The 20,488-nt window shown below is 65.3% G+C and overlaps 1 protein-coding gene across 4 annotated transcripts in view; it reads left to right on the top strand.

Moving 5' to 3' along the window:
* Window positions 1-20,038, top strand: part of TNS2 (tensin 2) — a 52,379-nt gene extending 32,341 nt beyond the window's left edge. For all 4 annotated transcript variants that reach the window (XM_084610752.1, XM_084610753.1, XM_084610754.1 and 1 more), the window contains 25 exons: window positions 1,215-1,253; window positions 2,472-2,521; window positions 2,783-2,954; window positions 3,363-3,413; window positions 3,594-3,716; window positions 3,932-3,996; window positions 4,583-4,666; window positions 4,819-4,931; window positions 5,571-5,631; window positions 5,723-5,798; window positions 6,257-6,386; window positions 6,820-6,885; window positions 7,282-7,398; window positions 9,102-10,523; window positions 10,803-10,959; window positions 11,441-12,300; window positions 12,813-12,899; window positions 13,654-13,785; window positions 14,170-14,262; window positions 14,750-14,827; window positions 15,466-15,543; window positions 15,991-16,159; window positions 16,529-16,597; window positions 17,752-17,781; window positions 18,744-20,038. In XM_084610752.1, coding sequence (XP_084466878.1) covers window positions 1,215-1,253; window positions 2,472-2,521; window positions 2,783-2,954; window positions 3,363-3,413; window positions 3,594-3,716; window positions 3,932-3,996; window positions 4,583-4,666; window positions 4,819-4,931; window positions 5,571-5,631; window positions 5,723-5,798; window positions 6,257-6,386; window positions 6,820-6,885; window positions 7,282-7,398; window positions 9,102-10,523; window positions 10,803-10,959; window positions 11,441-12,300; window positions 12,813-12,899; window positions 13,654-13,785; window positions 14,170-14,262; window positions 14,750-14,827; window positions 15,466-15,543; window positions 15,991-16,159; window positions 16,529-16,597; window positions 17,752-17,781; window positions 18,744-18,885 — 4,464 coding nt within the window. In that variant the 3' untranslated portion in view covers window positions 18,886-20,038. The remainder of the gene's footprint in view (window positions 1-1,214; window positions 1,254-2,471; window positions 2,522-2,782; window positions 2,955-3,362; window positions 3,414-3,593; window positions 3,717-3,931; window positions 3,997-4,582; window positions 4,667-4,818; window positions 4,932-5,570; window positions 5,632-5,722; window positions 5,799-6,256; window positions 6,387-6,819; window positions 6,886-7,281; window positions 7,399-9,101; window positions 10,524-10,802; window positions 10,960-11,440; window positions 12,301-12,812; window positions 12,900-13,653; window positions 13,786-14,169; window positions 14,263-14,749; window positions 14,828-15,465; window positions 15,544-15,990; window positions 16,160-16,528; window positions 16,598-17,751; window positions 17,782-18,743) is intronic.
* The last annotated feature ends 450 nt before the right edge of the window (window positions 20,039-20,488 follow it).

Here is a 20,488-nt window from a genome sequence, read left to right as displayed (position 1 = left end):
CCACATCCAAGCTTGGCCACTGTGGGAAACGGGCTACAGGGCTGGATGGACCCTGGATCTCTTCTGGGCCAGATGGACCACGAGTCTCAGTCTCCTCTGGGAGGATGGGCCACTGGTGTCTTCTGGACTGAACGGGCCACCGGTCTGTTCCCCTCGGCTGAGTCCTGCGTTGCCCTCTCCATCCCTGGAGTCAATCTTAGCCCTTTGTGCCCATGGCCAGTGTCAGCATTTGGGTGACTCCAGCACCCCACCCTGCTCTGTGCCCTAGCTCGTGAGCAGGAGGTCGAGAAGCTCCTGGAACTAAGAGCCCTCTGGCCAGCGTTAGCTTTCCCCACCTGCTCCCTTTGATCCTGTATCCTTTCCCAAGTTGATTCGCTGGCAGACCGCCTCAGCCCGATGTCAATTTCACTTCCCCTGCTGCCCACCGGTTGTGCCAGCTGGGCTCCAGGTCACTTGGGAAGGAAACAGGGCCACAATTCACTTCCCAACAGCTGGGAGCGGGGGTGGGGGAAGGGGGCACCTGCTGGCTTCCCCTGAAAAATCTCAGCAGAGAGGCTGAGGAACCCACAGACACTGAACTGGTCCCCAAGGCGGAGCTGGGGCTCATCCCTCCTTATTACCTGCCTTAAAGGGCTCAGCTGAGATCAGGACCCATTGCGCTGGGTGCTGTACATGTGACAGCTGCCTCATTGGCCAACATGGGGAGTGCGCTGTGGAACTAGAAGCGTGAGCTGCTAAAGTGCCAGGCTCCAAAGCTGTGAATGACTCAGGGGCTTACATAACAGACAGAAGGCACGCACTATCTAACAAGGAGTTGGAGGGGAAACTGAGGCACACAGGCTCACCCCAGGTCACACAGCAGCTCAGGGGCAGAGCTGGGACTAGAAGCAAGGTTTCCGGCGTCACTGGGCCACCTTTGCTAGCAAACAGGGAGTTCCACTTGCTGAAGCTGTCAAAAGAGCACCTCTGACCTCCCTGAACCGCCAGCAAGGCCTCCTGCTGCTCCTTCCCGGTTCCTGACTCCTCCACCCCCAGCTCCGGGCCACATCACGCAATCGGGGGAGGTTTACAAACTCTAGCTGCTGACCTCGGGGCCAGCTGGCTCGGCGCCCAGGCCTGGCGTCTCAGGGAAAGGGCTGATGCGTCGCTATCAATCTCCATCTCCTCCTGTCAACTCCACTCACGCTCTCTTTTCCCTTTTCCCCCTACTCCAGAGGCGAAACACTGCTCCGGCCCGGCGCATCGAGCACTTGGTGAGTCCCTGCCTCCGTTTATCCAGCCACTACCCCACCCCAAATCCATGCCCCACTCCTGGCATAAGCCGCCATGGGACCTTCCCTCCGCCCCAGGGGAAATGGGGAGAGATCCCAGCCCCCCTCCCCCCAAAGCTTGGGGGACGGCTGGATGCTGGGATTTTTTATTGGGTGGGCTACAGAAATGACCCTTTCCTTGGGGAGAAGGCAGATCTGGGAAGCAGCCAGGGGGGTTGCTGACCCATAGCGCCTGGGGAATTCAGCCCGGGGGAGCCCTCTTCCTGCAGGGGTGCATTGCCCCATGGACTCTGCCCCGTCCATTTCGGTGCAGGGCCGGGGGCAGGCTGGCCTGTGATGGCAGAGGAGTGACGCTGCAGGGGGCATTCTGTGTGATCGGGGGCCAGCCTCCGAAACCCTCCCCTTGAGACGTCCCCGACGCCTGATGCGGGGAGCTTGCGAAGGGATCTGGATTTCCCTTCCAGGACCCTGCATGGTTATTCCCATACCGGCCAGGTGTGGAAGGGAATTGGGCCATGAGGTACGGGGAGGGGGGTGGATGGGGTGATGGTGGGGAGGGGGTTGTTTGCCCATCTCCGGCCCTGCCCATTCATTAGGCCCTGTGGGGTGTTGCCGTAGGACACACGGGGTTGGGCCAAAGCCCCATTGTGCCGGCTGGTGGGAGCCCAGTGTGCTGACCTGTCTCATCCACGCCCTCTGAGGCCCAGTGCCCCCCACACGCCCCACCCCGCCCCCTCCCCCTGCTCTGTTTGCACCCTGGCTGCCCCCAGCAGGTGTCGCTGTGCAGCCTGAGGCAGAAGAGGTGCAGCCGGGGGGCGAGGAGTTAGCCTGCCGGTGCAGATCTTACAAGTGGGGGGAGGCGAGTGGAGAACTCCGCCCGTCCTCTGGGCTGGGAGCCGGGGCCCCCGCCCACAGCCAATTCCATTAGGTCAGCGGGACTCTGGGAACAGAGCGAGGGCAGCTTGGATCCTGGCCTCTGACATCCCCCCGGGGGATCGCGAGTTGCAGGCTGGGCCCGGGCGGGACCTGTCGCAGGCGCTCCCCGCTCTCCCGGGCCGTTCCCACCCTGCTTCCCGTCCCCGACCCCCCAGCAGCCTGGGCCCGGGGCTGTGGTTCGGTGCCAAGGAGTTAACACGGGGCCACGGGGACCCCAGATTTCCCCACGCTGACCGGCATCCCCCCTCCCCTCTCATCCCCCAGGGCTCCACCAAATCCCTCCACACCTCGAAGCAACGGAGCACGCTGCCCAGGTGAGTGGGTGAGGCCGGGGAGGGTACGGCTCGTAGCCTGCTCCTTGCCCGCTGCCCCTGCCATGGGGGGGAGGGGGGGTTGGCTCAGACACCAAGTGGGGGGATCCACTGCTGATCCGGGGGTACATCAATGGGCTGCACGAGGTGGGGTAAAGCCAGGCACCCTGCTAGTTGGGTGCGATACCCCAGGGAGCTGCCCGCCCTGCAGGGGTGGGATACCCCCAGGAGCTGGTACACCCCGACACTCACCCCCCACCCCAGGAGCTTCAGCCTGGACCACGTGATGGAGCGCAAGTATGACTTCGACCTGACCTACATCACTGAGCGCATCATCTCCGTCTTCTTCCCCCCTGCCCTGGAGGAGCAGCGCTACCGCGGCAACCTGCGCGAGGTGGCGCAGATGCTCAAGTCCAAGCACGAGGATAAGTACACGGTAGGGGACAGGGAAAGGCAGCTGGGGCTAGTGGTTAGAGCGAGGGGGTTGGGAGCCAGGATTCCTGGGTTCTATCCCAGCTCTGGGCAGGGAGTGGGCTCTAGTGGTTAGAGCAGGGGAGGATGGGAGCCAGGACTCCTGGGTTCTATCCCAGCTCTGGGCAGGGAGTGGGCTCTAGTGGTTAGAGCAGGGGAGGATGGGAGCCAGGACTCCTGGGTTCTATCCCAGCTCTGGGCAGGGAGTGGGCTCTAGTGGTTAGAGCAGGGGAGGATGGGAGCCAGGACTCCTGGGTTCTATCCCAGCTCTGGGCGGGGAGTGGGCTCTAGTGGTTAGAGCAGGGGAGGATGGGAGCAGGGGGAGGATACAGTCGCGGTCCGGCAGCCAATGAGCTCGCTCTCTGCCTTGCAGCTTTTCAACCTGTCCGAGAAGCGCCATGATATCAGCAGGCTGAACCCCAAGGTGAGAGGGGAGGGGCACCCCACGTCCTTCGGGAGATCCCTGGGTTCTCCCAGGGAAGGGCACCATTTCCAGGGAGGGGGCAGCGGGACCCCACTCTCTAGCTCTGAGTTGGCCCTTCCCAGCTGGCTGTGTTGGGGGTGGGAGGAGGAATCTAACTGCTTGCACCCCAACGTGGCGCAGGTTCAGGATTTCGGCTGGCCGGACATGCACGCGCCCCCCCTGGACAAGATCTGCTCCATCTGCAAAGCCATGGAGACCTGGCTGAACTCGGACCCCCAGCACGTCGTGGTGCTGCATTGCAAGGTGAGGGGGCAGGGTGGAGCTGGGGGGCAGGCGGGGGGCTGGGGAGGGGCACAGCGAGGAATGGGGGGAGGTTGGGGTGGGCAGTGCCCCTGACCCATGGCGGGGTCATGCTGCTTTGGGGGTTGGGCTGCAGCAGGGACCCCACCCTGCAGGGCCCTGGCAGTGCTGGGGGGGTTGGGGGGGACGCCGGCCCTGACGCTCTCGCTCCGCTGCAGGGGAACAAGGGCAAGACGGGCGTCATCGTGGCCGCCTATATGCACTACAGCAAGATCTCTGCTAGGTACGGAGTGGGGGGGCGGTGAGCTTCCCTCCCGGCTGACCCCCCATCCCTTGGCGTGTGCTCGTCCCCTTCCCCTATTTCCGGCCCCGCCCTGGCTGCTTCCCCTTGGCCCAGCCCCACTGCCCCAGGGCAGTTACCTCCCACCCCCAACTGTTCCCCCCAACCCCCAGAGCTGTTCCCCTCCCCACTCCCCCCAGCCTTCCCCCCCTGCCCTGTCTGTTCCCCCCACCCCCCAGGGCTCTTCCCCTCCCCACTCCCACCCCCTCCACCCAGCCTCCCCCGCCTCCCCACCCTGGCTCTTCCCCCCACCTCCCCGCCACTCCCACCCAGCCTCCCCCCAAGCCTGGCTGTTCCCCCCACCCCCCAGGGCTCTTCCCCTCCCCACTCCCACCCCCTCCACCAATACCCCCCCCCGGCCCTGGCTGTTCCCCCCACCCCCCAGGGCAGTTCCCCACACCTTTCTTCCTTCCCTCACACTCCTCTGCTCCCCTCTCTCCCCTCCCCTGGAGCAGAGTCAGGCCCCGAGCCCAGGGGTCGCTCTGGCGGCCGGGGGCTCCCGCGCTGACCCCTGTGCTCTCCCCCGCAGCGCGGACCAGGCCCTTGGCACTCTGACCATGCGGAAATTCTGCGAGGACAAAGTGGCCGCGTCCCTGCAGCCATCCCAGAAAAGGTGAGGTGGGGGGCGAGAGGCGGAGGAGGGGGATGTGGTGACCATTCAGGGACAGGGGAGGGTCCCCACTGGCTGGCCCCTCCCCCCCCGCCCGCTCCAGTGCGGGGAGGGCCAGGACCCTGGGGCTGAGCTGTCCCCCCTGAACCCCCCAGGTACATCAAGTACTTCAGCGGGCTGCTGTCGGGCACCATCAAGATGAATAGCAACACCCTGTTCCTGCACCACGTCCTCATTCCCGCCATCCCCAGCTTCGAGGCCAGCGGAGGTGAGTGCCAGGGGGCACACGCAGACTCCGGCCCCGGGTGCGTGCCGACGCTCCCACGTGCAACAGGTGGGCACCCATGCAGGTGGAATCAGCCACCGTGCGCAAAGCAAGCGCACGCGTGTGGGTGAGCCTGCCATCGTGTGCAAAATGTGCACGCTCACACTCGCACGCACAAGTGAGTACGCATGTGTGAACCTGCAGACCCGTGCACAACGTGTATGCTGGCGTGCACGCCAACCCAACGGGTGCGTGCAAATGAGCACTCGTCAACTTGCTGCTGTGTGCCAAATGGGCACACGTGCACACACGCGCGCCCATTGGCATGTGCACGATGGGCACGCTCACGCGGGTGCGAATGTGCTGGGGTGTGCAAAACGGGCACGCTCACATGCCCAAACCTGCAGGCGTGTGCAAAGTGGGCCCGCGTTGCGTCGTGCACCCCCAGGAGTCCCGGGGCACAGACACATGTGAACCAGCTGTTCGGGCCTCCCCGCATGGGTGTGGCATTGCACCCTCACCAGGGAGCTCATGCCCCTGTGTCCTGAGCCAGTTACGAGGGCTCCCTGCCAGACTGGCTCAGCCCTTGGCTGAAGCAGCCTGCCCCCTTACCCTCTGCCCCCTCTCCCCATCCCGCCCTAGGCTACCAGCCCTTCCTGAAGATCTACCAGTCCATGCAGCTCGTCTACACCTCGGGGATCTAGTGAGTATGAGGCACCTGCTGCTTGGGAGCTGCTGGGCCCGTCCCCCAACGCTCTGACCCCAGCCCCGTGTTTCTCTGCCCTCCCTTGCAGCAGCGTCCCGGGCCCCGGCCCCCAGAAGCTGTGTGTCACCCTGGAGCCAGCCCTGCTGCTGAAAGGGGACGTGATGGTGAGTACGGCCAGCTCCAGGAAGGGGGGAGGCTCTGCCGGGTAAGGAGTGGGCACAAAGTCCAGAGCCCATCACCACCAGCTCTGAGCCCAGGCTCAGCGGGCTGCTAGCAACAGAGCAGGAGGAACTGGGGGGCTGAGGCTCGGTTGCCTGCCAGACAGCTCTGCAAGGCAGGCAACAGGTGTGAGCCTGGGGCTGTGCACACCCAGGATGGGGGGGGTGCCAGTGTGCACAAATGGGGGGTGAGTGTGCCCGTGTGTGTGCGTGCGAGCGTGGGGGTATCAGCGTGCACGATGGGTGTGTATGAGTGTGCCTCTGTTTGCAGATGGGGCGATCCACGTGTGTGTGTGCACAGACGTGGGTGTGCATGGGGGGCTGTGGGCGTGTCCGTGGGTTTGCATGTGCCCGGGGGGGGGCCCCCACGGCAGGGCTGATTCCACCTTCACCTCCCCCCCCAGGTGAAGTGCTACCACAAGCAGACTTGCAGCTCTGACCGGGACGTGGTTTTCCGCATCCAATTCCACACGTGCACCATCCACGGCACCCAGCTCTGGTTCGGGAAGGATGAGCTGGACGAGGCCTGGCAAGGTGAGCAGGGCAGGGGGCGGTACCATGGGCAGGCTCCAAACGGGGCGTCAGCATGCAGCTCAGAACCCTGTACGCACCTTGTGGCAGTGACCTGCCCTGCCCCAATACCTGGGACCCCTCTGCTCCCCCTGGCCCCCTCATACCCAGGAACCTCTGCTCTCCTTGGCCCCCTCGTACCTGGGACCCCTGTGCTTCCCCTGCCCCCTCGTACCTGGGACCCCGGGATCCCCCCTGCCCCCTTGTACCTAGGACCCCTCTTCTTCCCCTGCCCCCTCATACCCAGGACCCCTGGCTCCCTTTTGCCCCCTCGTGCCTGGGACCCCTCTGCTCCCCCTGCCCCCTCATGCCTGGGACCTCCCACCCGCTCTTGCTGTACCCTCAGCCAAAAGCTCCTCTGTTCACCGTGTGCTACGCTCTCCTTTCTTCTCCCCAGACGAGCGCTTCCCCTTTGAAGCCAGCGTGGAGTTCGTCTTCTCTTCTGGCCCTGAGAAGATGAAAGGTGAGGGGCTGGCAGGCAGGGAGGGGGGAAAGTTCCCCTGCACAGTGGTAGCACCCCCTAAGCCTCCCCCACCCTGCTGCGCTGAGCCAAGCTCGCCCAGGAATCCCCTGCCCCCTGGGCCAAGCCGGTAGGACACGCCCCACCCCCCCCCAGCGAGCCAGGATTGACACCTCCAAGCCAGAAGTCCCATTGCCCTGAGCCAGGCTGGGAGGACCCCCCGAACCAGGAGATCCCCCCCAGCTGGTGGGAGCCCCCCAACAGCCAGGAGACCCCCCACCCCCCTCAGCTAGGCTGCTCTCAGCCCAGTCCCTCACTGAGGGAGCAGCCCACAAAGGGCCCATTTCCCAGCTGGAGGGCTGCCTCAGCCCGTGGCCCTCACCAGTTCTCTCCCCTCAGGCCTGGAGACCTTACGGAACAGCCCATCCATCACAGTGGATTATAACATCTCCGATCCCATGGTGCGCTGGGACTCCTACGAGAACTTCAACCTGCACCACGAGGACAGCCTGGAAGGTACGTCCGGGCACCGGCAGGGCCTGGGCACAGCCACCCCCAGCCACCCGCTCCCGTATGCCACAGGAGTGACTGGCCAGGGCAGTGGGGCCACCCATAGAGAACAATGTGACTACGGGGCTGGTTGGAAGTCAGGACACCTGGCTTCTCTTCTCAGCTCAGCCGCTGCCCTGGGACCTTGGCCAAGCTGCTGCCCCTCTCTCTGCCTCAGTTTCCCCTCCTGCCCTTTGTCTCTTCAGACTGTGAGGAGGGAGATGGTTTTCCTGTCCCACGAATATTTTCCAGAGTTTCAAAAATGTTCCTCTCCCAAATCAGGACGAAAAGTCAAAACCTCCAAAAACATGACCCAAAAAACTGGGGAAAATATGTCAGTTTGGGTCACTGGGTCAATGTTTTGTTTTGATCACTTGGAACCATTTTGGTTCAATTTTGACCTTTCTTCCTCTCCCCCGCCCCGCAATGTTTTTTCACTCTAATGAGCCAAAATTGCAGCACAAAAAGTCATTACGAACTGGGAAACTGGAACGTTTTCTTTCGAAATTGTCAAAACTTTTTTCCAGACACAGCTCGAACTGGGGGACTTGCCGCCCCTGCCCTGGCTTCACAAACCATTTCTGCTAAATCAGCATTTGTCTTCACGAATTCCCCCCCCACACACACCCATGCCGGTTTGTCAGTAAATGCACGACTGGCTCTAATGGCGATCGCTTTGGGGCCAGCTGCTTGTGACATATGTACAGCGCCTACCGCAGGGAGAGAAGGGGCAGCAGCAAAACCCACCCCTGAAGCAAGAGCCAGTGTTTGTGTAGGACCTACAGTTTTGTAGAGAGAGATTCCAAACCAAGGGGAGTGAATTGATAAAGGGATTGACATGAGGATCTGTGATGGCTTCTCTGATTGGGGGAGGGTTTGGGGGGCTGGGGCGGGGGCAGAAAATGAATGTCTTAAACCACCAGGGGATTTGTGGGAAAGTAATGGTTCCGGGATATTTGGTCATTGGCAGGAAGGGTTGTTCCTGGGGTCTAGCACCCCCTGGTGGAACGAGTCTAAGTGAATTTCTGAAGTCGTGCATGTGTGTCTGTGAGGACACGTGTGTGTTCATGTCTGTATGTGCCTCTTTGGGTTGCGTCTCTGTCTGTGTGTGTGTGTGTGTGTGACTTTACGTGTGTGTAACTTTTTTCTGGGGGAGGCTCTCTCTGTTCATGAAGTTGTTGTGGGTTTCGTTTTGTGGTTGTCAGTGAGATTTTCAAAGGTATGAATGGAAGTTAGGGGGTGTGTGTGTGTCCCTGCTGCCCCTGTCAGCGGAGATGAGCCCTGCATAGTGTGTGTGTGGGTCCATGCTGCCCACTGCTGGAGGGGATGAGACCTCCTCCGTGTGTGTGTGTCCCTGCTGCCCCCTGCTGGAGGGGATGAGACCTCCTCCGTGTGTGTGTGTCCCTGCTGCCCCCTGCTGGAGGGGATGAGACCTCCTCCGTGTGTGTGTGTCCCTGCTGCCCTCTGCTGGAGGGGATGAGACCTGCTCTGTGTGTGTGTGTCTCTGCTGCCCCCTGCTGGCGAGGATGAGCCCTCCTATGTGCGTGTGTGCTGCCCCCTGCTGGCAGGGACGAACCCCACCCTGCTGGCCGATCACACGTCCTGGCATCCCTGTGCGGTCGGTGCCCGAGGACAGCCCTGACTGGGCCCTGCTGTCTGCTCCCCCACAGACATGTCCCACACCCGCGGCCCCATCGACGGCAGCCTCTACGCCAAGATCAAGAAGAAGCGGAACCTGAGCGGCTTCTCCGGCGGCGGCAGCGGGAGCCCGGCCAGTGCCGACTCCACCCAGCAGGGCAGCCGCTTCCTCTCCGTCAGCAGTGACTCGGGCCACTCCTCCATGCTGGCCGAACCCTCCCCTCCCGCCAAGCCGCTGCCCACGCCGGCCGAGAGGGAGGAGCTGGACAGGCTGCTCGGGGGCTTCGGGGTCAAGGCCAGGCCGGAGACCCCCAAACAACAGAGCGGGGCATCCCCGCACCGGGAGCTGGGGGGATGCCCGCCCAGCAACGGGGCCAGGGACAGGGAGACGGCCATCTTGGAAGACGAGCTGGTGGAAATGAGCCCCTTCGGGCCTCTGGCGTACCCCAGCCGGCGCCCCGGCCTGACCCGCCACTGCTCCTGCCGCCTGGGCTACCGCTCGCAGAGCTGCCCGGGCGCCCACAGCCCCGAGAGGCTGCCCAATGGCGCCTACTACAGGCCAGAGGGCACCTTGGAGCGCCGGCGCCTGGTCTACAGCACCAACGGGGTCCACTTGCACCCCACCGAGGGCTACCCCTGCCTGCCGCAGGAGACCGGGCCGGGGGAGAAACGGCGGGTGTATCGCTCCCTCTCCGAGGGCCTGCAGCCCCTCGCCCACCCCTACGCCTACGAGCTGCCCCACAGCCCCGGTAAGCGGGAGGACCTGGCCTACAAGCCGCCCAGCTACCGGGAGGTGCTGATCCTGGAGGAGGAGCCCGCGTGCGGCTTGGAGCTGTGCCCGTGCCAGGACTGCCAGGAGAAGGTTCACGAGGAAGCCGGCCTGCCCCCCACCACCGCCTTCTACGGCCTGCACCTGGGCAGCCGCGAGCCCGAGGAGTGGGCCCATGAGCGTGCCAAGTCCCCCCTGTCCCGGTCAGGGCACCCCGGCCAGTCCCTGCCCCTGCTGATGCCGGCCGCCTACAGCCAGCGTACCCGGGGGCATCACGAGGTCTTTGAGTTCGAGCCCGCCCATGCCAAGATGCCGGCGCACTTCGGCCACAGCTACCTGGCACAGCCCATGCCCGGCGCCCATCAGAAGGGCCACAAGGGCATGGAGCAGAGCCTGGAGCCCTTCCACTACCGCTATGGCCCACCCTACCCCGCCCTGCTGCCCCACGGCGCCTATGCCTGTGGCCCCCCCACCCATTGCCCCCAGCCACCCTTCTACGGCCGGTCCCCAGCCAGGCCCTGCGCCTCCCCCCCGGACACGCCGGGCTACCACTCGCCCCCATCCAGCTCGGCGTCCCCTGTCAGCTCAGCCTACCCAGCCTCCAGGAAGCAAAGCTACGAGCCCCAGTCCCTGGAGACAGGCCAGGGCTATCCACGCCCGGGGCACCAGGACCAGACGCCTGCCGGTGAGTCCCTAATATGGCATGGCACTGGCTACCAGGCCTGGGGACTGGCTAGTGGCCCTGGGGGGAGAGGGCTGATGTGTGACTAATGGAGGGATGGGTAATCTTGCCAACAGCCACGCAGGGGAGAGGACTGATGGTGGCTAAAAGGGGGTGGTGGGTGGCTTATAGCTGTGGGGGGAGCGGGCTGGTATGTGGCCGATGGGGAGGGGGGAAATCTGGCTGACAGCCAGGAGGGTGGGGGGCATGGCCTGCCTTTCACGCTGGCTGCTCTCCCCCCAGAGATGCAGGGCCCTGGGGACGAGGCACCCTGGCGAGACGCCCCTGGCTCCCTGCGCCAGCCCCCCTGGGAGGCTCACGCCGCCTGCCCCACGCCCCCCGAGCTGTCAGGCCCGCCAACTCCTCTGCACACCAGCAGCCCGGTGCAGAGCAAAGACAGGTGCGTGCCACCCACTGTGCAGGGCAGGGGGTGGTTATGGAGTCACCCATGCAGCACAGACCCAGAGATCCCAGGGTGGGCGCAGCAAGGCCCAGTGGCAGAGGGGTCCTAGGGCCAGAAGCAGTCTCCCCACACACACACACTCAAAGGAGACCAGCTCCCCTGTCAGTTGCCAGGCCCCCAACACCCCTTGGGAGTGATAGGTTCATGCCCCCGGTGCCAGGGCACTGCTCCCCCTGCACCAGCTGTGCCAGGGTCGAAGCTCCCTGCCCCTGGCCAGGGGACAGTCGTCCCCACTAGGAACAGCCTCTTGGGGTCCCCCGGGGAAGCACCAGCTTGTGCCCTGCTGCCCTGGCACAAGCTTCTGTCTGCCCTTTGTGGGCCCTTGGCCCCAGTGTTGCGGGTTGTACTGTGCCCTGCCCCTCATGTGCTGGCTGGTGCCTAGGGTGATACTGAGTGTGCCCCCTCTGTGATTCCACAGCCCAGCGATGCCCAAAGGCAGCACCCCGGCTGCCAGCCTGCAGGAGAGCTCGGCATGCTCCAGCCCCGAGGACACAGCCCCACCCAGCGACAAGAGAACCCCAGAGATGAGCTTAGTCCTGCCAGGGGCCACGCCCAGCCCCACACAGCCCCCTTCTCCAACACAGGCCTGTGCCCACGGAGCCACCTCCAGGGCCCAGTCCAATGGGCCGGCCCCAAGGCAGCCCTGTCTCCGAGCCCACAGTCCCGCCAGCCCGCCCCAGGGCACCGGCCTATCCAGGGTGAACCCGGGAGACAGCCCGCGTCACCTGAATGGCCCCAGCTACCCAGCTGTCTCCCCTGATTCATCCCCCAGCAATGGGACCCCAGCGCATCCGCTGCCTCCTGGCATGGACAGGCTGGACCAACGCAGCCCCCCGACCGCGCCCATCCACAGCCCGGCCTGTGCCAGCTGCAGAGCGACAGCTACGCTCAGGAACCCAGCCCCCTACAACGGGCACCTGCATAGTGACAGAGCCGAGCTGGCCCCGGGCACCCTGGCCCGCTGCCCCAACGGCAGCCCCCTCCCGAGCCCCATCAGCGTGCAGGTCCCAGCCCCCTACTGCCCCTCCGACCTGCAGTGCTCCCCGACCCCTGCCTTCCCCATCACCACAGCCTACTACTCGGGCGGGGAGAGGAGCCCGCTGCCCCCGGGCTCCCCCAGCCAGGGCCACGCCTGCGATTCACTGCAGCAGCCGCCGTTGCCTGAGAAGCGCCACACACCAGCGGCTGGCAGCTGGGAGAGGAGCTCACCCCCAGGACGGGGCACCGGGACAGGCCACCACGTCACCTTCGCGCCCGACACCGCCAGGCCAGACCCAGGTGGGAGATAGGCTCCGCTGCGGGGATGGGAGGACGGCACCAGGGTCCTTTCATAGTCCGCCAGCCCAGGCAGTGAGGGTCTGAGCTGCCCCACAGCCAGCATTTCTGCCCCGATCCCTACAGAGCCCCCTGCTGGGAGCGGCCAGGCAGAGTATCTGGGAACTCCCGCTACAGCCAGCACTCCTGCCCCGATCCCTACAGCGCCCCCTGCTGGGAGAGGCCGGGCAGTGTATCTGGGAACTCCTGCTATGGCCAGTGCTCCTGCCCCGATCCCTACAAAGCCCCTGCTGGGAGAGGCCAGGCAGAGTAGCTGGGAACTCCCACTATGGCCAGCGCTCCTGCCCCACTCCCTACAGCGCCCCCTGCTGGGAGAGGCTGAGCTGGAAGCAATGACGGAAGGTGAGATACTCCCCCCCCCCCCCAGTTTAGTAGGTTCCCCCTTGAAACGTGAGCAAGGGTTTCTTTCACCGGCATCCCCGTCCGGCTCACCGGGGGCCGCTGTTCCCTTTCAGACACGCAGCCAGAGAGCCACAGCAACGTCAAATTTGTCCAGGATACGTCCAAGTTTTGGTATAAACCCAACCTGTCCCGGGACCAAGGTACAGTGTGCTGGGGGGGGGCCGGGGGAGCGGGGCTTACCTTGATTCAGTTCACACACGGGTTGGTTAGAATTTAGCAGCAGCCATGTGATATATTTTTAAGTAGGAAAAATCTTTCCCTAGACCTGCACTCCTGCTCCAGGCTGCACTCAGCTTCCAGAGCTGGGACTAGAACCCAGAGGGCCAAATGCCACCTGCTCTAACCACTAGACCCCACTCCCATCAGAACCCAGGCGTCCTGACAGCTGCCACCCTGCTCTAACCACTAGACCCCACTCCCATCAGAACCCTACAGTTGGCGATAGAACCCAGTAGGCCTGGCTGTCAGCCTCGCCCCTCCCGCCCCCCAAACCTAACTAGAAGGCCGCACACCCCTCCCATATAGAACCATCCAGGACACCAGGGGCATCCTCAGAGCTCGGCTGTCCAGTCACCCCAGTCAGTCTGTATGGAGGGGCAGGCTGGGACATGCAGCCCGAATTCCATCCCGGCCAGGGCCATGCAGCGGGCACCGTCTGGGCATGAACCCCTGTGGGGCAGGAGGCAGCTTCCCCCCTGAATGGCACCCCACCTGCACCACGGGGCTTGGCTGCTACAGGGCTAGGGGACTCGTGGGGGGGTGCCGTGGTTCTCTCCACAGATCCTCCCTCGTGGGCAATGTAGGCAAGGCGACAGCTGGCAGAGGAGCGGGCAGGGTGACGGCTGACACAGGAAGCTCAAACAGGCTCTTCCCTTTGTCGTCCCCCTCGAGCAGCCATCGCCCTGCTGAAGGACAAGGAGCCCGGCTGCTTCCTCATCCGCGACAGCAACTCCTTCCAAGGTGCCTACGGGCTGGCTCTGAAAGTGGCGACGCCCCCGGCCAACTGCCTCACCCTCCCTTCCAAAGGTAAGGCGCAGACACCCCTGGCTGATCCCCACAGCAGGAACCGATGACCATTACCCCCAGGTTGTAGGTGGGGAAACTGAGGCACAGACTCTGGGGCAGGAAGCTGGGAAGAGAACCCAGGAGTCCTGGCTCCTGGGCTCGTTCCTGCTCAAACTACTAGAGCCCGTTCCCTTCCCAGAGCCAGGAACAGAACCCTGGAGTCCTGACTGCCAACCCCCTCCCCTACCCTACTAGCCCTTCCATTGCCCTTTGGGAGCTGGTGCCCACCCCATTGCCAGGGTACTCCCAGCCCCACCGGCACCAAGGAGGAGACAGGGCGTGGGGCTTGGGGAGGGGCGGCGGGTCTGCAGCGAGGGTCTCTCACCTGGCTGGGTCCCTGCCCAGGTGACCCCATGGAGCAGCTGGTGCGTCACTTCCTGATTGAGACAGGCCCCAAGGGGGTGAAGATCAAGGGCTGCCAGAATGAACCCTATTTCGGTGAGTGATGGGGGTGGGGGACCCCCACTCATGTCCTTCAACTCCCCGGCCCTTGGCTGCCAGCCCTTGGCATGTCGACCACTGAGCGATCGGCACCCGCAGCAGGGGGCATCTTGCCACCCCAGCCCATTCCAGGCACGGAGCTTGGCCTTGGGTCTCCTGCAAAGACGCCAGCTTGTCCCTCACCCCAGCCGCCGCTTGGGGCTTCTGCCCCCCGCCCCTTCGCTGCCTGCAGGGGGGAGTCTGGGGTGCAGTGGCGGGGAGAGGGGAGGGGCAGCAGGCTGGACCTGCTTCGGGGTCTTGGAGGGGGTGAAAGCAGAAGGACATCAGAGCTCGGGCGTTGGGTAGCAAAGGGCATCGAGGAAGGGGGCCAGGGTGGGTGCATGGGGAAGAGGGCTGGGTGGGGGCAGGTGCCAGAGGAGCCGCTGATTGTGGGCCCGGGGAAGGGGCTGGGGCAGGGGAAGCTGATTGTGCGTGTGCCCTACAGGAAGCCTGCCCGCCCTGGTCTCGCAGCACTCCATCACCCCCATCTCTCTGCCCTGCAAGCTCCGGATCCCCAGCAGAGGTGGGTACCCAGGGAGGGGGCACCCCCAGCCCCGGCTCTGGAGACCTCTCAGCCCCAGGGGCCCGTGGCGATGGTCCCATCTGACACTGCTGCAGAACATGCTCTGCACACACCCACTCGGGCACCCAGGGAGGGGGCAGCACCCTTCCCCGCACCTCCCGCCCTGCACCCCTCTGTCAGCAGAGAGGGAGGCCCTGCCCTGACTGCGTTCTCCCACAAGGGGGTGCTACCCACAGGTTTGAATCCCGCCTGCATCCCTCAGCCCTGGCCGAGGCGGTTCCTGGCTGCTTGGACAAGGCCACAAGCCCAGGGCCCCTCTGCTCCATGAGGGCAGCACCCAGATCCCCCCCGAAACAAGGGCTTGCTTTGCTGTTAGCAGGCCAGATCCCCACCACCCACACTGACACGAACTCAGGCCGCACAGACAGGTGAACCCAGGAGTCCTGTCCCCAGGGCATGGCCCCTGGCAGAGCTGGGAATGGAATCCAGGAGTCCTGACTCCCAGCACTAGCCCCGCCCCCCTGCTCTAACCACTAGCCCCCCCATGCCCCTCCCAGAGCTGGGAATGGAACCCAGGAGTCCTGGTTGCTTGCTGCAGCCACTAGCCCACACTGCCTCTGCATCCCTCTCTCGCTCAGATCCCATGGAGGAGACCCCGGACATGGCCATTCCCACCAACGTGAGCACGGCGGCTGATTTGTTGAAGCAGGGTGCAGGTAGGTCAGACGGGCCGAGCAGGGTGGGCGGTCCCAGCACCCCCTTGGGGCTGGGAGCCGGCTGAGGTGGCATGGGGGCAGTAGGGATCACATGGGTAAAGTTGGGGGGTCTTGGGAGATGCCCACCCACGCCCACTGGCTACTCAGCACAGAGCCAGCCCAGGCCAGGCCCAGCTTCATGGCCACCCTCTCTGGCAGCGCAGGGCGGCCTGGCCGGGAGACCTGGACTGGGGTGGGAGGGTCTCTCCGTTGGGGTCTGCAGAGGGGGGTCTGGTGGGTCACAGAGAGTTGGGGGTGGGGTTTGGGGCCAGCTGACTCCCCAGTCAGACCTGTGGGGGGCCCCAGCCCGGCTCCCCCCGGCTGGGGCATGGTGCTGAGGCCAAGGGCTGGGGGGAACGAGGCCCCTGGGGGCTGCCCCCCGGTGCTGACGGCTCGTCCCTTGTCCAGCCTGCAGCGTGCTCTACCTCAGCTCGGTGGAGACGGAGTCGCTGACGGGCCCCCAGGCCGTGGCCAAGGCGGCCGCCAGCACCCTGAGTTGCAGCCCCCGCCCGCCCGCCTGCCTCGTGCACTTCAAGGTCTCGACCCAGGGCATCACCCTGACAGACAATCAGAGGAAGTAAGTGTCTCCCCTGCCACGTGGGCAGGCACCGTGCCCCCCTCCTAGGGGGCAGTCCCATTGGGCAGGCACACGCTGTCCCCCTCCTGCCCTGATCTGTAAGGGGAGACCCCCAGGCTCTGCCCAGGCCCCAACCCTGCCCTCTCTGGGGCATCCCTTCCACCCTCTGCCTACCGTGGAGCATCCCAGGCCCCACCCCCCACCTACGGCGGGCATCACCTGTCCAGGCTCCGCCCTGTGCTGCAAATACCCCTCCCCCCCATCCCCTCGCTGCCCCTTCTCCCGTCCTCGTGCTGGGGGGCTGACCCTGCCCCGGGCCACCTGCCCAGCACCCTGCACTGACACCCAGCCATTGGCTTGATCCAACAGGCTGTTCTTCCGGCGCCATTACCCTGTGACCAGCATCACCTTCTGCAGCACGGACCCACAGGACAGGAGGTATCGGACACGTCCACACCCAAACAGTGGGTGCCAGGAGCTCCCCCACAGCCTGCGCTCCTGCCCCGCTCCCCACAGCGCCCCCTGCTGGGAGAGGCCAGGACTGGAGTAGCCAGGCGCTCCCCCGATGGCCTGCACTCCTGCCCCGCTCCCCACAGCGCCCCCTGCTGGGAGAGGCCGGAACTGGAGTAGCCAGGCGCTCCCCCGATGGCCTGTGCTCCTGCCCTGCTCCCCACAGTGCCCCCTGCTGGGAGAGACCAGGACTGGAGTAGCCAGGCGCTCCCCCGATGGCCTGCACTCCTGTCCCGCTCCCCACAGCGCCCCCTGCTGGGAGAGGCAGGAACTGGAGTAGCCAGGCGCTCCCCCGATGGCCTGTGCTCCTGCCCTGCTCCCCACAGTGCCCCCTGCTGGGAGAGACCAGGACTGGAGTAGCCAGGCGCTCCCCCGATGGCCTGCACTCCTGTCCCGCTCCCCACAGCGCCCCCTGCTGGGAGAGGCAGGAACTGGAGTAGCCAGGCGCTCCCCCGATGGCCTGCGCTCCTGCCCCACTCCCCACAGCGCCCCCTGCTGGGAGAGGCCGGGACTGGAGTAGCCGGGAATTCCCTCCCACGCCCAGCCCTCCTGCCCCGCTCCCCACAGCACCCCCTGCTGGGAGAGACCAGGACTGGAGTAGCCAGGCGCTCCCCCGATGGCCTGCGCTCCTGCCCCACTCCCCACAGCGCCCCCTGCTGGGAGAGGCCGGGACTGGAGTAGCCGGGAATTCCCTCCCACGCCCAGCCCTCCTGCCCCGCTCCCCACAGCACCCCCTGCTAGGAGAGGCCGGGACTGGAGTAGCCGGGCGCTCCCTTACAGCCTGCGCTCCTGCCCCGCTCCCCACAGCGTCCCCTGCAGAGAGGCCGGGACTGGAGTAGCCGGGTGCTCCTCCAATGGCCCGCGCTCCTGCCCCGCTCCCCACAGCACCCCCTGCTGGGGGTCACTGGGACTACAGTAGCCAGGAGTTCCCCCCCCATGGCCAGCCCTCCTGCCCCGCTCCCCACAGAGCTCCATGCTGGGAGTCTGGCGTCAACGGGTGCTCCCCCTAGCATCGGTGTCCCTTGGAGCAAATATCATTTTCCCTGCTGAGCGACAAGGGCTGTTTGTTTGTTTAACTGCAGGTGGACGAATCCGGACGGCACCACCTCCAAGTGAGTGCAGGGAGGGGCCGGGCCAGCGCTGCAGCCAAAGCCCACTCACGCCACGGGGCTGCCCTGGTGTAGAATCAGAGACCCTGTGACCTGCACAGCCCTCCCCCTGGGACCCCTGCACAGCCAGGACAGACAGACCCTCCCCCAGGGACCCCTGCACGGCCAGGACAGACAGAGCCTCCCCCAGGGACCCCTGCACAGCCAGGACAGACAGACCCTCCCCCAGGGACCCCTGCACGGCCAGGACAGACAGAGCCTCCCCCAGGGACCCCTGCACGCCCGGGACCGACAGAGCCTCCCCGCAGGGACCCCTGCACGGCTGGGACAGAGCCTCCCCCAGGGACCCCTGCACAGCCGGGACAGACAGACCCTCCCCCAGGGACCCCTGCACGGCCAGGACAGACAGAGCCTCCCCCAGGGACCCCTGCACGCCCGGGACCGACAGAGCCTCCCCGCAGGGACCCCTGCACGGCTGGGACAGAGCCTCCCCCAGGGACCCCTGCACAGCCGTGACAGACAGACCCTCCCACAGGGACCCCAGCACAGCTGAGATTAAAAACCCTTCCCCAGGGAACTCCTCCACCCTGTCCAGTAACCTGCAGGGCTCTGCTCTGGGGCTGGCCTTTCTGTTTGTCCCATGGATGCGCTTGCTTGTAGCATCCTTATGATTTCACCCTGTTTCCCCCAGGGTGGACATCGCAGGTCTGGGGTGGGCGCAGCAGGGCTGGGGTCAGCAGGGCCACGGTGGGTGCAATGGGGCTGGGATCAGTGGGGCCGGGGTGGGCACAGCAAGGCTGGGGTGGGTGCAGTGGGGCTGGAGTGGCACCATGGGGGTCAGGTTTGACCCAGTGGGGCAAGGTCAGCGCCACGGGGTCAGGTCAGCGCCGTGCGGGGGGCCAGGTCAGCGCCGGGGAAGCTGGTTTGCCGGCCGGCTCGCTCCAGTTTCGTCTCCTCCCTCGCAGGCTCTTCGGCTTTGTGGCTAAGAAGCAGGGCAGCCCCTGCGAGAACGTCTGCCACCTCTTCGCCGAGCTCGACCCTGAGCAGCCGGCCTTGGCCATCGTCAACTTCATCACCAAGGTCATGCTGGGGACGCACCGGAAATGAGCGAGGCTGGGGGAGAGAGACGTGGGCGCTGGCCTTCGCCCACGGCCCGCAGAGAGATGCCAGCCCTGCCCCTTCCCCCCCCCCCGCCGCCCTCCCCGGCCAGCGCCCAGCCACGCAGGGGACAGCGGCTCCCAGCGGGGGCAGGGGCTGGCCTGCGGGTGCGGCCCACCCATCTGCTGACCCTCACACAGGCCTGATCCCTCTCTCCCGTCAGTTGGGATGGGGAGGGGGGGTTTCTCATCTAGCCCTTCCCCCCCCCCCAGCTCAAAGCTTTAACCCTCTCAGAGCCACCAAAAACCAAAGGCACCTTCCTAACGGGGGGGCCCGGTTCGGTCTCACACCCTGTGGTGGCATAGCAGGGGTTAATGCTCAGGGCTGTGGAAGGGGGTGGCCTCGGGGGGTGCAGGGTCACTGGAGACAGTGGGGGGCATGGAAGAGGTGGGCAGCCAGGGGCTGGGCCATTGCCAAGGGGACGAGGGATCCTGGAGGGGGAAGTGTGTGAGAAGCTGTAAGTGCTGAAGGAGCAGGGGGCAGGAAGGCCAGGGCCCACCCCAGGGTGCCTGGCCCTGCCTGGGGTTGCCGGGCGCCGAGGGAGTGGGAGGGACAAGTTCATGCTCCCGGCCTGATCGGTGCGGGCACTTGGCTTTGACAGGATTCAAGAGCAGAGCCAGCGTGGTCTAGGGGGTTAAAGGAGGAGTGGGGCTGGCGCTCAGGACTCCTGGGTTCTAGTCCCAGCTCATGGAGGGGTGTGGGACCTAGAGCGGGGGCGGGGCTGGGTGCTAGGACTCCTGGGTTCTATCCCCAAGGCCCCCGCCCAGCAGCGGGAGAGTTAGCAAGTGCAACGTCAGCCCCAATGCGAGGGGGTGGTTGTTTCGCGGGGGGCCAGCTGCCTACGGGGGCGGGCTGCTCCCTCAGCCGAGACCCCGCCAGCGCAGGCAAGGCCGACTCTGGCCCTGCTGCCCGAGAGCACCAGCGCCTTGGGGGGAGAGGCAGCTGGGGCCCAGCCAACGCCCCACAGCCGCTGCTTCGCCATCTGCCTCCAGTGCGGAGGAAGGGCTGCAGCCGGCCGCTGCCGAAGGCCTCGCTCTGTGGGGGGGGGGGCGATTTAATTAAGAGAAGAGATCTATTTTTGTCTAATAAAGAATTTATATGACCTCCAGGCAGAGGCGTCTCTCTGCCGTCTACTGGTGGGAGTGGAACGTGGGGCCTTAGCCAGCCGCGTCTTTTTTTCTCCTTTGTACAAATTTCGACGGAAGCTCTCGGATCCCACTTGTAACTGCCCTAGAACAACCTGCCGGGGGAAAATACGCCCCCCCGCCAGTGCCTCCCAGCTGGCGCCAGGCTTCTGCCCTGCTGTGTAGCCCGGCTCACTGCTCTGGCAAGCTGCCTCCAGGCCCATCTTTGCGCCTACCGGGCCGAGCCGAGCCTGGAATTTGGGAAAGGGGCTGAGGGGAGTGAGAGACCCAGCCCCTTGTCGGATCGGAGCAGCAAGGGAGAACTCAGCCAGCAAGCGGGAAGGGAGGGAGGGAGAAGGAGCTCCCGTGGGGGCTGGGTCCAGATGGTGCAATGACTCCCGGGATCAAAGGACCAGCCCCCTCCCAGT

This window comes from Lepidochelys olivacea (assembly GCF_965140295.1).
Source record: "Lepidochelys olivacea isolate rLepOli2 genome assembly, chromosome: 20".
Classification (NCBI taxonomy): domain Eukaryota; kingdom Metazoa; phylum Chordata; order Testudines; family Cheloniidae; genus Lepidochelys; species Lepidochelys olivacea.
The sequence above is the reverse complement of the archived record's forward strand: the minus strand, read 5'-3'. Positions and strand labels throughout refer to the sequence as shown.